This window comes from Recurvomyces mirabilis, assembly GCF_035927965.1.
Source record: "Recurvomyces mirabilis strain CCFEE 5264 chromosome Unknown scaffold_14, whole genome shotgun sequence".
In the NCBI taxonomy this organism is placed as follows: domain Eukaryota; kingdom Fungi; phylum Ascomycota; class Dothideomycetes; order Mycosphaerellales; family Teratosphaeriaceae; genus Recurvomyces; species Recurvomyces mirabilis.
In genome coordinates this window covers 58,607-72,840 of record NW_027041948.1, presented here as the reverse complement: position 1 = coordinate 72,840, position 14,234 = coordinate 58,607, and the positions used below count along the sequence as shown (strand labels likewise).

Here is a 14,234-nt window from a genome sequence, read left to right as displayed (position 1 = left end):
GGTGAGGTTGTAGTACTGTCTCGACCACAGGAACCGCGATCCTCCATGCAGCCCAGTAGTCCGCGATTGATTTTACAGCTTCGCCTTCGGTAACCTTTCGGAAGCTCTGACCGTACCAAGGACCATCTGCATGATGATCGTGTGTTCTGGGATCAAACGTGGGGTTGGAACTGGCTGGGACGAATCTGCAGCAGGCAACTCTAGCCCCGCTTGCCCCCTCTTGTCAAATGCTGTTCTTCTTCGCTACCGCCAGACTATTGCATTTGATCATGAGTCGTGACGCAGCATCTCGCGAGTCTAAATTGGAAATAAGATCTCTGGCCGTGTAGTAAGCACGTCTGTGGTTCGATCTGCCGACGGAGTTCTGGCCGCAGGACGGCATGGTCAACCTCACTTGAGGCTGTCGACGAGACCCTTACCGGTGTCCGAGAGGATCATGATATGATAGTGTGGTCGGTCATCTACTTCCCAGTGTGCTAATACCGCATTGCACTCTCCTCAACTCTGCCCTGCTAGCCAACCCAGCATGCAGCTGTCTGAAGCCCACATCGCGGGCGTGGGCATAGCAGAACATCAATCATCTTCAAGCCTCCAGAGCCTCGCCATCTCAGCCTCGATAAAAGCTCTAATAGACGCCGGAGTCACATACAGCGACCTTGATTCCCTCGTACTAGGCTCATGCCAAGACCGGCCGATACCAAGGTCGGCACTTCAAGCCCTAGGACAAGAAGGCGCACCAATATACGAGGCAGACAATGATTCCGCCTTGTCGACGGCATTTGCATGCATACGGTCTCGATCATCAAACTGCTCGCTTGTCCTTGGTCTGGACAGAACAAATGGACAGGGGAACGTAGTAGTCGCCACCATCGTGGTGTCAAACCATTTCCTTACCTCTCACGCCTACCTGAAGGACCAAGCAATCAGTGTTCTCGGCTCCTCGCTCTCCAGTAAAGCCTCTCAGGACGCCTCTGCTATTCTCCGGAGGACAATCGAGTCTGCTCTCCGACAAGCACGACTCGGATCGAAAGACCTACAGGTTGTCCAGGCCCAAAATGTGACCAAAGATACTGCAGTAGGCAAGGCGTTGGCAGCAAATCATGTCATACCGCCCTTGGGTCAGCCGACAGCTGAGCTGGATGGTTTGATGGGTACAGGTGCCAGCGTAGAAACGTCAGTAGGAGAGACTGGTCTTCTCGCACTGGTGGATCTAGGTAAGCTTCTCACTGGCTTACAACTAACGAAATACAGATACTGACAACTCAAGCAGTTTACCGCCTCCGCGGCTGGTCCCACGCTCCCAACAAGCCAGTTCCTCTAACCCAACCGCAGCACGTACTCCACTATACACTCACACCGTCTTCAACCTCCAGCGTCCTAATCCTTGGTCGCTCAGATGGCAAGCCTGCACCCCTCTGGAATGCCGTGAAGAGCATCCGCGACGGTCGTGAGCGATTAGGCTACAATCCAGCCATGGAGAATCGAGGAGTAACGACCGAGGATCTGGAAGCAGTGATAGGAAGGAAGGGAGGTATGCTGGCGGAAGCGAAGCAATTGAGCTTACCTGCCAAGGGAGGTGATCGCGCGGCATTGGCGAGGTTGTAGATAGCGTAAGTAATTGATCAGCATAGAAAGGACTTTGTTATACACAGCGCGCGCTGTATGCTATGATCTCTGCGCCTCGATCCATGTCGATGGCAGAAGGTAGACAATATGATACATTCATCCGTCATCACATCTCCCGCTGCCGTCAACTAAACTCTCGCTCAAGCGATGTCATCTCTATACTCCTCGCAGCATCCATTCACGCAAGCGCCCTCTTAATCTCTCCAACCTGCCTGTTCAATTGCGCCATACTCTTCAACGCAGGACTGTTCGGCTGCTCCTCGGACAACACCATGTAGGCGCCCTGCAGCCTCTGACTGAGCACGTCCATGATATGTGGTACTACATCCGAGATTTCCGCGTCTTTAATATTCATCTGGCTGAGGACGACCTTGAGCCATTCCAGACGCTCTTTGGTATTCGTGTCGAGTGTCGCAGTCAACGCAGCGGAGACGGAGAGGGCGACGAGAGGCGAGACGCGTTGAAGGTACTGCGGATTCACGCGGACAAAGAGATTGTCGAACAACGCTGCCTGGTTCGCACTTTGCAGCCAGCGAACTGTAGCGTTCTCGTAGTTAGAGTCGACCAACAGTTGCGTAATCTCATGAACTTCGCGCTCCTCAGCTGTCTTCTCCGGATCACCTACAGTGGTCGTCGTAGTCGAAGTATCAGACTTGTGAGAGGTGCTCTGAGCCGCAGCTTCCTCTTTCCGCTCACGCTGGAGTTTGAGAATCTGCTCTTGGAAAGTGCTCTGGCTGTCGGCCATGGACTGAATCATGCCCGAGAGGCTGCGGACGAGGTTCGAGAGCTCTTCGATCTTTTGGTTAGCTTGCTGGCGTTGGTTGTCTGCCTCGCGAAGACGATCGTTTGTGCGCTTCTCGAGGTCGGCGACCATTTTCGAGCTTGCTTGAGTTGCCATGGTTGGTAAGGACTGCTGAAGCAGGCCGGAAACTTGTTGCTGCACCTTTGTAGCAGTGCTTTCTGAGACGGCGCGGGCAACCTACAGAAAGAAATCTTTGTTAGCGGTTTTCGAGGAGCAGAGCTTGACATGGCGGAACGTACCTGTTGGTCCTTCAAAGCACTCTGCAGAGCAGACGGTAACGCTGCCTTCATTTCACGCGCAGTGATCGAGTTGAGCTGATTGGGCAGGATTTCCGCCAACTTGCGATCGATACTGTTCCCAACAGATGCCACAAGAGCAGGAATAACCTTGTCAGTGATGTTGGCAGTGATGATGCGTTGCAAGCTCTGCTCGACATTCTCCGTAAGAGTCGCGGACACCAGGCGAAGCATAGCATCTTGTCTAGCAGCACCTGAAGCTTCCGAGACACGCTTGTCGGCATCGAGGCGCTGGTAGAGGGAGCTGAAGTGCTTTGAGAGCGCTTCGGTGTCGCTTGAAGATGCAGCGGTTTGTGCTGGGGCACTTCGAGATGCAGCAACTGGCTCAGACTTGGGTGCGTTGATCTCATCGGCGACTTTAGTGTAAGCCTCAGGCGTGATCAGAGGCGGGTTCGTTTCAGATGGAGCCTCGGGGATCTGCAAGGATTTCTCAATAGCAGGCTTCGGTGTATGCTGGTCACCGTTAATGGCGGGCGCCGACGAAGCAGCAATTGGTGTACCGGTAGGCTCAGAAGGCTTCAAAACAGCCGGCTTCGCATTCTCCGCCTTCTTTACCTCCTTCTTCACAGCTGGTGCAGCGGCCTCAGCAGGTACACTGACTGGCTCCTTTACGGCAGTCGGCATGCGCAGCTCGGCCACAGTAATGACGCCAGCCTGCACGGCATCAATAGGGTTCATCATCTTGCTGTGAGCATCCCAGCCCATGTCGATGCGCTTAATCGGGATACCAACGACACCTTTCGAGTGCATGACATACAGCTCGAACAAGGTCTCATCAGCTGACCCCTTCTCAGCAGCATTTTCCACCGGTGTTCTCAACATATCGATGCTCCGAAGCTGGCCGACCTTGGCAAAGGAGAACTCCCTAAGTCCGCTCATTATGGCCGTGCTTTCGGGCTTAGGCAGGCTTGGATCACGACGAGCCAGCAGGTCGATGTACCGTGCTTGATCCATGAGGGCGATGTTGTACTTCGGTGCGCTGAGATGAATGAAGTAGATCGTGTTCCGTGTTGGGTGGCCGAGAGCGATAATACCGGTCTTGGGATGGTAATTGATGCTAACAAAACCATCGCTGTCCTTTTCGTGCGGTAGACGGAGCTCTTGTACAGCTTTGCCCAATCCAAGATCCCACAGCTGAAGGATGTGGTTCTGCTTGAAGCCAACGAGCATATAACGTAAAGCCACTGCCTTGCTGTGAGGGCGCTCTTTGTCAAGAAGCATAATCGAAGACACCGAAGGCTTGTCATCTGACTTGCTGCCTGAAGTTACAGCGGTCAAGCTCCAGATGGATTCCTTGAGCTCGACCGGCGCATGCTTAGGCTGAGCAACGTCCTTGGCGCGCGCAGCGAGATCCTTGATGTCCCAGAACTTGACCACGCCACTCTTATCCAAGCTGGCAATAACTGTATCGTCCTCAGAGAAAGCAAAGTCTTTGCCAGCCTTGCCAGTATTGATACGTAGACCGTGATCGGCGAAGTACTTCTCGCTGTCGATCTTGCGAGACTTGTGATCGCAGTACTCTCGGTCCTTAGCAGTCTCAGGCGCCACAATGCTGATGGTCTTGCTGCGAGCAAGAGCGAACAGCTCGGTGGAGCGCGAGCTACACTTCGCACGGGTCTTAACAGGCGAGCCGCTCGTGTTCTCCTCTGGCGTCGCCACAGCTGGCATAATCAGACCTTGAGCCTCAACGTCATCCTCGGCAAACAGCTCAGGGCCCGACTTTGCCAATGATGTCCAAAAGACAGACCCATTGATACCAGTACCGAGCACGCTCTCCACATCGCCACCAGGAGCAGAAGTGCAAAGCTGTACACTGAAAACGCGCTCGCCACTGTGACGGAAGACTTGCTTATGATCTCCGGTATCCTGACGGATGATGCGGAACCCGGCGTTGTCCTTCTTGGACGCAGTCTGAGCATATACTATATGCGACTGGCTGGCGGTGACAAGGCTGCGATCCATTTGGTCAAATTCCTTCTTCAGCTGAGCAATGACCATGAAGTCGTCTTGGCGAATCGGCATGGCGGAGTCGCCCTGGATTGTGATAGACACGAAAGGCTTCATTGGGAAGTTGTAGACCTTGACGTTGAAGTCCTCCTTCATGCTCTTCTCTTGTGCGGAATCCTCTGCACTTTCCCAGCTAGACTCGACGTCGTCATTGTCTGCTGCAGGGGCTTTCTTGGCTTTTGCCAGTGCGTCCTCGACCTGCTTGTCCACTTTCTCGCCTACACCTTCTAATGCTTCTGACACACTTTGGCCCTTAGTATCAGCCGAAGAGCCGAGCTTCCGAGTCTTGCTGGCGGGCCCTGAGGCGTCTCCATTGGTGGCGGAGGAGATATCGCGATCGTGCTTCAGGATCTCCACCTTTTTGATCTGAGCCTCAGGGTTGGGTGTGCGATTCAGTGGCGAAGAAGCATGCAGCTGATCGAAGGGATTGACATAGCTGAACATGCTCGCCTTGCTCGGCTGAGGAGCGTCGAAGGGCGTGGTCTCTCTCGAAGCTCTGCTACCGAATTGGCGCGCAGGTGTAGGCTCACGAGATGCTGGCTGAGGTGACTTGGTATTGAGCGCCGCCTCGGAGAAGCTGTTCGCAAGCTTTTCCACAGACACATCGCGCTCAATCGATGGCACTGGTTTGTCCTCAGGAGCGGGTGACTGAGTTGCTCTTGCCGCATTCGGCCTCTTCAACAAATTGAGAAGGAACTCCTGCTGATTGCCCGAGCCGGCGTTTGCATTGGACTGGCTGCTGCTCCGACTACCGATATTCTGCAGGTTCGCCATAGCGCCCGCCTGCGTGTTCGACTGGCTGGTGTTGCTGTTGAACTTGAGAAGATTGAGCAGATTGTCAGTTCGTTGCCTATCGGGCACGGGTGTGACGGAGCTTGATGCATTGATTGGCGGACTGAACAGTGGCGATGCCAACTGAGGCTGTTGGTATGGCAGCTGTTGTGGGTTCGCCCATATCGAGGGCTGTTGCGTGTCCTGCGACTGCTGTTTGTGCGAATCTTCGTCGGAGCGTCTGAGGCGTAAAAAGAGCTCTTGGAGGTCGCCGGAGCCTGCCATGTTGGCTGGCGCAGTGGCGCGATTGCACGGTAAAGACTGTCTATATGTGGAGGCGGTGCGGTGAGGTGGAAGGGAAGAGTGTCAGTGTTTGATGATGACGATGATGATGAAGGTCTCACAATTGAAGCTCTGGGATGGTTTGAGCTGGCTGCATGGTCCGTGCTCCAAGCTAGTGAATACGCTACGAAAACTGAAATGGAGCATACTACAAGATCACGATGTCTTGCATTACATTCTATGAAATGACGGATCAGGTGACAAGAAAATACGCCCCTCCAAGCGTCGACCCGACCGCCAGAAGAGTCAAGAAGCCAGCTCCTCCTTTATCAGCAGATTTGATAGTGCGAGTATACTCACTGCCCAATCCCGGGTTGTCACTCCCGGATCCAGCATTGGGATCGCCTTGACTTGTCCCCCCAGTGTCACTGGTGAATGGCGCTCCTAATCTGCTGGTCTGGATCAAGTTGGCCTGAATGACGGACAAAGCACTCAGCTGCTGACCAATGCCATACGTGCCATCCCACTTGGTACTGTTCCATTCCATACCACATGTCACGCCATCACTTCCACCATCGCATTGCCCCGCTACCCCTTGTGCCGAAGCTTGAAGGTACGGCCAGACTGTATCACTTGTGGTCGAGACCAGTTGTGCGGTAAGTGACAGCCATCGCATCACGAAGCCCTTGAGGAAGAACCCGTTGGTATCTCAGCTCCCGTGAGGCTCACAAGCGACCTCGACGGCGATCTTGTTGCCCATTGACGCCGGGAAGAACTCTGTCAGAGTCCTGTTGAGAATACCCTGGAGCGGTGGCAGCCATCGATCATCCTTGGTGTGGTTATATAGGTACGCCAGACCACCGAGATAGATGCCGTAATTATACGACCATTGCGTATGATCTGCCAGCACACAATTTGCAGTGTCATCCGTTCCATCATTGATGGCGTAGGTGGCATTATCAAAGAGTACAGATCCCTCGAACCACTCCCAGCTTTTGGTCCCCCAATCGACATAGGTCTGGTTGCCAGTATAGCGTGCCAGACGGGAAGCAAGCTGGAAGAACCCTCCATTCGCGACAGAGTTCTTGTAGTTGTACCCGTTATTTGTTGGGAAAATCTGCCAGCGAAGTCCACCGCCGCAAGTCGTGGAGTCCCAGCGCCGAGCTTGTTCATTGAAAACACCCTGTGCCATGGCCAACCAAGATGGATAGTCGGCTTCCAGACTTGGGAAATTGAATTCAGCAGCGGTCATAGCAGCGAAAGCCCAAAAGACCTGGTCATCATTCCCTTCGGTCGTTGTCTGGTTGGCTGGCATGAAGATCCCTTGTTCACCGGCCTGCCAATCCATCGCTTGGATGGTATTGGTGTTATACGTCGTGTCGCCCGTCGTGTACCAGTAGTCCACCATAGTCATGAACATGGCTCCGGCGTGCCACCAGTAGTATGGTGATGGAAGGTTACCAGGCCAGTTTCCGGTTTCATTACCGGAGTAATACTTCATCATGCCATTCGCCACGGTGCCTGAGGCGGCCTTGAGCGATTCGGTGCTGGTGACATCGAGCTGTATGGCCAGGCATGGTTGAACAATCACGGTCAGGGTAAGCCATACTTGATACAATGACATTTGTGATCTCATCGTCGCCTTTGGATGGCATTCAAAGCCGAACAAGCCTTATGACAGTAGAGCCGGGGGATAAGAGGCGGCGAAACGCGCATTGTTGCCTACCACCTACCTGGATGTATTACAGAGCACGAGAGCACGCGTTGTATCTGCAGAGACATCGTTCGACATGCTGGGATGAGCGTAATCCAGTGGTCGGAAGATGTGCCGTCATTTATATGGACCGCGATCCAAGTATAGCTGGAGTTGACCCATGCTACCCGCTATGAATCCTCCGTCTCGTCTCGTACTGCTCAGCCTTCGAATCAGTGTTGACCGCGCGTTCTTGAGTTCCTGTCGTGACGAGATAACACGGCTTGTCTTCTCTTGGCGGCAGAATGACGTCGGCAAAATGATTTATCCGACAGGAGACACGGGTTGTACGTTGCGAGAAGGCATTAGTCTTCGATTGTCGACGAGCAGACCTCAACATCCACTGTAAGACCTCGATAAGATGCTACCAGGCACTACGACGATATTAATGCGACCCACCATCTCCAGTCTAGCTGTCGAGCACTCCGGGATCGATGCTAGATTGGGACTGTGATACATCTAGCATCGATCCCCGAGTGCTCATCAGAATGCCTTGACCCAGATTTCTGGTTATGACGCTCCCAGATATGGTAACGAAGCATACAACCTCGTCTGCGGGTAATCTTCTGGTTGGTGAGAGCCGATGGCAGTCGGGTCGTCCGCACTTGCCGTGACGCAACACATCTGCGGGGCAGTACGAGGATTTTGTCTCTTGGTCCAGGTCGAAGCAAGAGTATGTCCAAGAAGTCTAAATAATCTTCTGCAGACATCAAGGTAGTCCAACAATATTCAACTTACTCGAAAATGTCAGCTCCTCGAAACCCACCCTTCCGTGCAGGTACTGATATCGTGTCATGCTTCTTTGACATCGTCAGGCCTGCTGACACAGCTTAGAGCACATTGGCTCCCTGCTTCGGCCAGACGAGCTTGTCAAAAAGCGATATGCTGTCGCCGAGAAGTCTACACCTCCAGAAGAACTCAAGCCCATCGAGGAAAAGGCTATAAAGGACATCGTCAAGCTTCAGGAAGAATGTGGAATCCACAGTATCACCAATGGCGAACACTCCCGCCACCAGTTCTGGGGTCAGTCGTTGTTGTAGCGGACCTGCACGAGCCATGGGGTACGGTTCTAACAATCCTGTACAGGCACATTCTTCGAGACACTGCAAGGCATGGAGGAGATCAACCTTCGAGAGGGCGGCTACGACCAGAGCATCTTCCGAGCATATGCCCCGGATGTCAAGTCATTCATGCATGCCAAGACTGTACCTAACCAGGTCACGATCGCCACGGGCAAGATCAAGCACACTGGCACGTCAAGCTTCTTGCCAGAGTTCGAGTACCTGAAGACGTTGGTTCCAGAATCGGAGTGGAAGAATATCAAGGTACGCATTGCTCAACTAGTTGCACAGTCCTTGACTGACCTATAGTGATGCAAGCTCACTTTGACAAGCCCGTCGTGGTATCACTTTCGTTACGGTCCGAAGAAGGCATACGTCGATGGAGCGTACCAGAACGACGACGAGTACTTCGCCGACGTGGCCGAAGCTTACCAGACGGAGCTGAAGATCTTGTACGACGCAGGCTTGCGGAACGGCCAAGTCGATGACCCCAACCTTGCTTGTAGGATGTTTCCAGCTGTACGTTCCGTGACCAAATTGTCGTAAGCTGACGTAGATTTGCAGACTTCTGTTCGGAGGCCATGCTGGAAGGCTGGAAGAACGATAAAGAAAACTTCCAAACGGCCGAGGAACAGCTCGATGCTTACATCAAATTCTACAACCAGTGTCTCGAACGACCGTCTGACTTCCATCTGGGCATACACCTATGCCGCGGGAACTATATTAACTCTGCCCACTTCGCTGAGGGCGCCTACGACAACATCGCCACAAAGCTCTTCAACAACCTCAATGTGTCCACATATTATCTGGAGTACGATACTCCCCGTGCCGGTGGCTTCGAGCCGCTGAAGCAGCTACCAAAGAACAAGAACGTGGTGCTTGGTGTAGTGACCTCCAAGTTCCCGGAGCTCGAAAGCCAGAAAGAAATGGTCGAGCGTGTGCACAAGGCTGCAGATTATGTGGCCGAGGGATCAGGGAGTAGTCGCGAGGAAGCCCTGAAGCGTCTAAGCGTATCGCCACAATGCGGGTTTGCTTCACACGCCGAAGGCAATTCTCTGAGCCATGAAGACATGCGTAACAAGCTGAAGCTGATCCGCAGCATTGCCGACGAGGTCTGGCCAGGTCAAGCTTAGGTTGGAATTACGCAATTGCGATGATACCCGTGCTTCAACAGCGGCAGCGATGTGTAGAGGAAGCAGGCTTGAAATGTATGTACAGCTCAACCTCACAGATGACCATAGGTAGAAGCGCTTTCATGGCTACCTAACAAAAGCGAATCGGGTCTAGACTTCACTTATTCTATGTGACGGTGAGATCGACCGGTCAAACGATTGCATGGAAGGAGCATTGCTACTGCTCTGGCGCTCATACGAGGGTCTCTGATGGCCATCTGGAGCTAACAACCCGCGCCGAACCTCACTTGGGGACCCTCCGCTGCCTGCATCAGATGGGCTGCGGTAGTGCTCGCTCCAGGCCGTGGATGGCGGAGACTGGTTGGCATGATCCTCACTAGCACTGCTGAAGCTGACCAGTGGTATTTCGCTATCTGCGCGCCTTCTGACTGGACCTGGTGTGGCCAGCGAGAATGCTCTCGCCGGATCAACTCGATTTTGTCGATTGTTCATCGGAGATACTGCCCAGCGGAGACCAATGTTTCGCGGTCGGTATGTTGGACTAAGGATTCCCAAGGTCTTACAAAGCTTCACCAGGACGTTCTCGATGCTGTGTGTGATGTCGTCGATCACGTACCATACCCACCGCATTGGGTATGTGTATTGCCTGAACCTCCTTACTCGACGTAGCCCGATCGCCGCATCGTGTGCGTTGGCAGTGCTGAGATGCGATTGCTGCAGAATTTGTCAGCATAGACCCATAGCCCCGTTCAGCTCGACTCACCAGACACCACTCCAGCACAATGTAAGACATAGCCAGGCCTGTAATCATGACCGAGATCGTCGTTCCTGTAGCCCAGTAATAGCGGACGTACTGTCCATTGGACACTACGCTCCACTGAGAGAGATCAATGTAGCCTCCTCCACCGGCATAGATACTACTCATACATTCGCAAGTGTTGTCGCTGCCAAAGGTCTGAGCAAGCATTCGATACGTCAGCCAAGCAGTGTTAGTCAACTCGACAGGCTTGAAGAAGAGACGATCCCAGCGTTGTTGTGGAGTCAAAGCAGTCAACCTTGCTCCCAAAGCAGTCAGCCTTGCCGCCAAAGCATGCCACCGATCAACCATTTTAACAACGGCAGGTCGTGGTAGTATCGCTCGTGCGAATTGCATGAAGCCTACGCAGGTCCACTCTAGGCCTGCTACCCAAGCACGTCGCACAGCTGCCCGTGGCCCTGCAAGCCTGGTTCCGTCTAAACCCACGCTTGTCGCTCTGCGTCCGAGCTGCTTAAGCTCATTCTTCTGCGCATCCCACCACCACCATAATCCGATTTCGATTACCAGAAGACCAAACGCTATGGTACCGAAGACCGTATATCCAAAGCTTCTACACCCTAGTCCCACGGTCGGAGTAAAGTAAGATACAATCCATGCCCCAAATGTAGTTGCTTCAACACATACTACTGCGACGACCACCTGTTGCAGCTCGCGATAGTCAAGCCAGTCCAAGCCACCGCGTATATCGCCGAGAACCAAGTACGTCCGAGCACGCTTCTCATCTCTGAGCCAGTGACGTCCACTTTCAGCAATGTAAGCATCCTCTATGTCGCAGAGGATACCATGAGCGGCGCCATAGTGCCACTTCTGTCGACCTTGGCCGGCGAACTTCTCGAAGAATTGTGCGCCTTTCATGCTGCCACAAGCTAGACTCAGCTTCGCAATGTCGTGCCGCATTTGCTTTCGCTGTTTTACATCGTCGATGGTCAAGACAAACCTTCTGCAGATGTCTTCGTCCATAAGGGATTGTCTGACATGATCGACGAGCCTATTCAACTTCTTACGAATATCGTCCGCTGATACAGGATTCCGGTCTACGATGCTGCAAAGTATGACAATCGGGAGCCAGGACAAGAGTAAGCCAAGTGCCAGGTCGTGTGCCACAGCATCCTGGCCAAGGAGGCCAAATGAGCTTTGAATAGATATCGCTAATGCGAACAAGAACCACATTGTACTCACAAAAACCGGCACAACGCCTTTCCTGCGTGTCTCTCGAAGCTGGCGGGCAAGCCTTTGGCGCATTGAGTTGAGTTCTTCATCTGGCTCCAGTCGTCCTTCGGCGTCAGCCGAATGGTCGAAGTCTGCGAATATAGCTTGAGACGAGGACAAAGTGCTTGCCACTTGCGGCTCGAGGACTGGTTGCGCATGGTGAAGCTCATCGAGTACGTACTGGCGTTTGAGCAGACGAAGATCTTTGCTGAACAACGTGACCCGCAACAATCCTTCGGCGGCCTTGGAGCCTTGACGATTGATCTTCAAAACATCCCCGTTTATACTATATTGGTTGAGCGTGGCCAGAAGGTACATGCTGTCTCTCATGCTTGAGAAGTTACTGCTGGTGTCCTCATCGTGGTCGAGGTATTCACTGGCCATATCGACCATAAGAGCGCACCTGCCAGAGACCTTGATGTTCCATAGCGTGTAGCTCAGTGATGCGATAGGGCTACCGATCCACCTCGCTATGGAGAAGACTGTCTCCAAGAATGCCTGATCATGATCTCATATCAGTAAGTAGGGCCGTAGTGCGGTTCGTCTGCAGCTCACATTCGAGACGAACGGTGCCTGGAGCAGTACGCCGATTACTGGCAGCACCCATGTCGTGATGGTACTGCTGCTTTGCGCCCAATCGTAGTAGTCACTGCCAGTACCACATAGCTTTTGGCAGCCGGGGTAGCTAATCTGAGTGGTCTCGTTCTTGGGGATGAGTCGTACTGGCCCTGCCCATCCATACAAAGCTTGCGCCGACGCGTTCAGTGGTAAATTAGCAGAGGCGCATGCGGTGAAATTCGTGTACCCCATCAGTGTGCACTCGTTTTAAGCGTGAAGGTATCCTCGTTAAGTGATCGCGTGTTACAAGAAGATGAGCTACAGCATACTGAGATTGTGCCGAGCATGACTATGGATAGTCACTGGCACGCATGGTGTCATACGAGACATGCCGATGCCGTGACCGTGGGTGTAGCAAGGCTGCAGATGCGGATGATTCAAGCCAATGTGGCGTTCATGCGGCGGCTCCAGGCGAGAGTCGCTGCCTTCGAGGACTTCACCTTCGTTGCCCTTATCACTCTATCAAAAGATATGTTCGCCTACCATCTCAAGGTAGAATCCCGCGCACCACCTGAACATTGGCCTGTTGCGAAGGTGGTGGTCATCAGACGGCAAGGACATAACCATATTGCAGTCGTCGTGGCGGAGGTCTGGAACCTGCAAGGCAAAACAAGCGAGAACTGCGGCTTCTTTATCCCGACGCTAGTCTTTGAACGCTGCGCCTACATGTACAGCTTATTATACACGCCACCAAAGACAGCACTGCGCTACCCTTGTCAGAATACCGTAGTGATGCAATTGAATAGGAGAAGCGCGTCTATCGGACGAAGCTGGAAGGAACCTCTCGCTCTTACTTCCAAGCTGCTGAAACACTCATACCAGACTCGCTACTAAACTCGTATTCGAGCTCAATTCTCGTCAGACAGTAATTCTCAATGCTAAGCGGTGGCCTATCGTATCAACCCCTGGACGAAACAGAATCGGAGCCATGTCTACTCGAATTCCCTCCATCCCTCGCGATGAGATGCAACCTGAGCAACAAGAATTCTACGACCACTTCAAGGACACCGTGAACAAAAATGCACCTCATCCAGGAGCTGCCGAACGAGCCAGTAAGACACTCTTCCCCGTCCTGGCTGTGCTACCAAAGACTGGCCGAATGTCTGTAGACATGCTTGCGAGCATCGAGCAGGAGGCTCACGGGCTACCAAAGGACGCCATGGAAACCGTTTGTCTCTTCTGCACTACATACTTCAAGTCTCCATACGTGACGTTCGCGCACAAATCCCAGGCAATCAAGCTCGGTCTACTCAGCCTGGGGCAAGCTGATACTATCACTTCTGGCGCGAAGCCTGGAGATCTGAACGATAGTTGTAGCCTTGCATACGACACCGCACGGTATCTGTTGGAGGTTCGCGGGTCCTTGTCATCAGATCTATGGGAGAAATGCACGGCGACTTTCGGCAGGGAAGGCACGGTGGGTCTTATGCATCTGGTTGCACTCATGTTCTGGACGAGTATGGGCTTGAACCTGGCCGATGTGCCGGCACCGCCGCCGCCCAAGACTGTGAATACTGCCGCGTCAACATCGGCACGATAGATGGTATTGTAGTCGGAGCCGAGACCCAGAGTCAGGATCAGAGCGAGCATTCATCTCCATGGTCAACCTCAGGCATACATTTTTCACGCGCGCCTCGGCACGTAAGATTCATCCCACCTACCGAAAAGAGAGCACACCCACGATCCCGCTCGCTTCGTGATAACTCATGACATTGCATTTCTTCACACTATGCAACTGCCGAGAAAACGCTCCGATCTTCAACCAAGCTGTCCAGTACGAACAGCGGCAGCCGCCGAAATGACCCCACATGGCGTAGGGCTACCATACGTAGGCTGTCTAGCTGGTAAGGTATCACTGT

General features: G+C 53.2%; 6 protein-coding genes across 6 annotated transcripts; 3 read left to right on the top strand and 3 right to left on the bottom strand.

Annotated features, from left to right (window-relative positions):
* Nucleotides 1–526: 526 nt before the first annotated feature.
* Nucleotides 527–1,605, top strand: LTS14_005652 (uncharacterized protein; the record flags this gene model as incomplete). Its single annotated transcript, XM_064838350.1, has 2 exons — nt 527–1,214; nt 1,271–1,605. The coding sequence occupies 2 exons, from the start codon at nt 527–529 to the stop codon at nt 1,603–1,605; spliced, it is 1,023 nt and encodes a 340-aa protein (XP_064693804.1).
* A 199-nt stretch (nt 1,606–1,804) lies between these two features.
* Nucleotides 1,805–5,787, bottom strand: LTS14_005651 (uncharacterized protein; the record flags this gene model as incomplete). The annotated part of the gene is made up of 2 exons (XM_064838349.1): nt 1,805–2,605; nt 2,668–5,787. 2 exons carry the CDS (start codon nt 5,785–5,787, stop codon nt 1,805–1,807), a joined length of 3,921 nt encoding a protein of 1,306 aa, XP_064693803.1.
* Nucleotides 5,788–6,037: 250 nt separating this feature from the next.
* LTS14_005650 (uncharacterized protein) lies at nt 6,038–7,408 on the bottom strand (the record flags this gene model as incomplete). Its single annotated transcript, XM_064838348.1, has 2 exons — nt 6,038–6,408; nt 6,514–7,408. 2 exons carry the CDS (start codon nt 7,406–7,408, stop codon nt 6,038–6,040), a joined length of 1,266 nt encoding a protein of 421 aa, XP_064693802.1.
* An 873-nt stretch (nt 7,409–8,281) lies between these two features.
* On the top strand, nt 8,282–9,731 carry LTS14_005649 (uncharacterized protein; the record flags this gene model as incomplete). Its single annotated transcript, XM_064838347.1, has 5 exons — nt 8,282–8,315; nt 8,372–8,560; nt 8,624–8,862; nt 8,917–9,100; nt 9,163–9,731. The coding sequence occupies 5 exons, from the start codon at nt 8,282–8,284 to the stop codon at nt 9,729–9,731; spliced, it is 1,215 nt and encodes a 404-aa protein (XP_064693801.1).
* A 150-nt stretch (nt 9,732–9,881) lies between these two features.
* On the bottom strand, nt 9,882–12,141 carry LTS14_005648 (uncharacterized protein; the record flags this gene model as incomplete). The annotated part of the gene is made up of 2 exons (XM_064838346.1): nt 9,882–10,445; nt 10,495–12,141. The coding sequence occupies 2 exons, from the start codon at nt 12,139–12,141 to the stop codon at nt 9,882–9,884; spliced, it is 2,211 nt and encodes a 736-aa protein (XP_064693800.1).
* A 1,162-nt stretch (nt 12,142–13,303) lies between these two features.
* Nucleotides 13,304–13,915, top strand: LTS14_005647 (uncharacterized protein; the record flags this gene model as incomplete). The annotated part of the gene is made up of 1 exon (XM_064838345.1): nt 13,304–13,915. One exon carries the CDS (start codon nt 13,304–13,306, stop codon nt 13,913–13,915), a length of 612 nt encoding a protein of 203 aa, XP_064693799.1.
* Nucleotides 13,916–14,234: the final 319 nt, after the last annotated feature.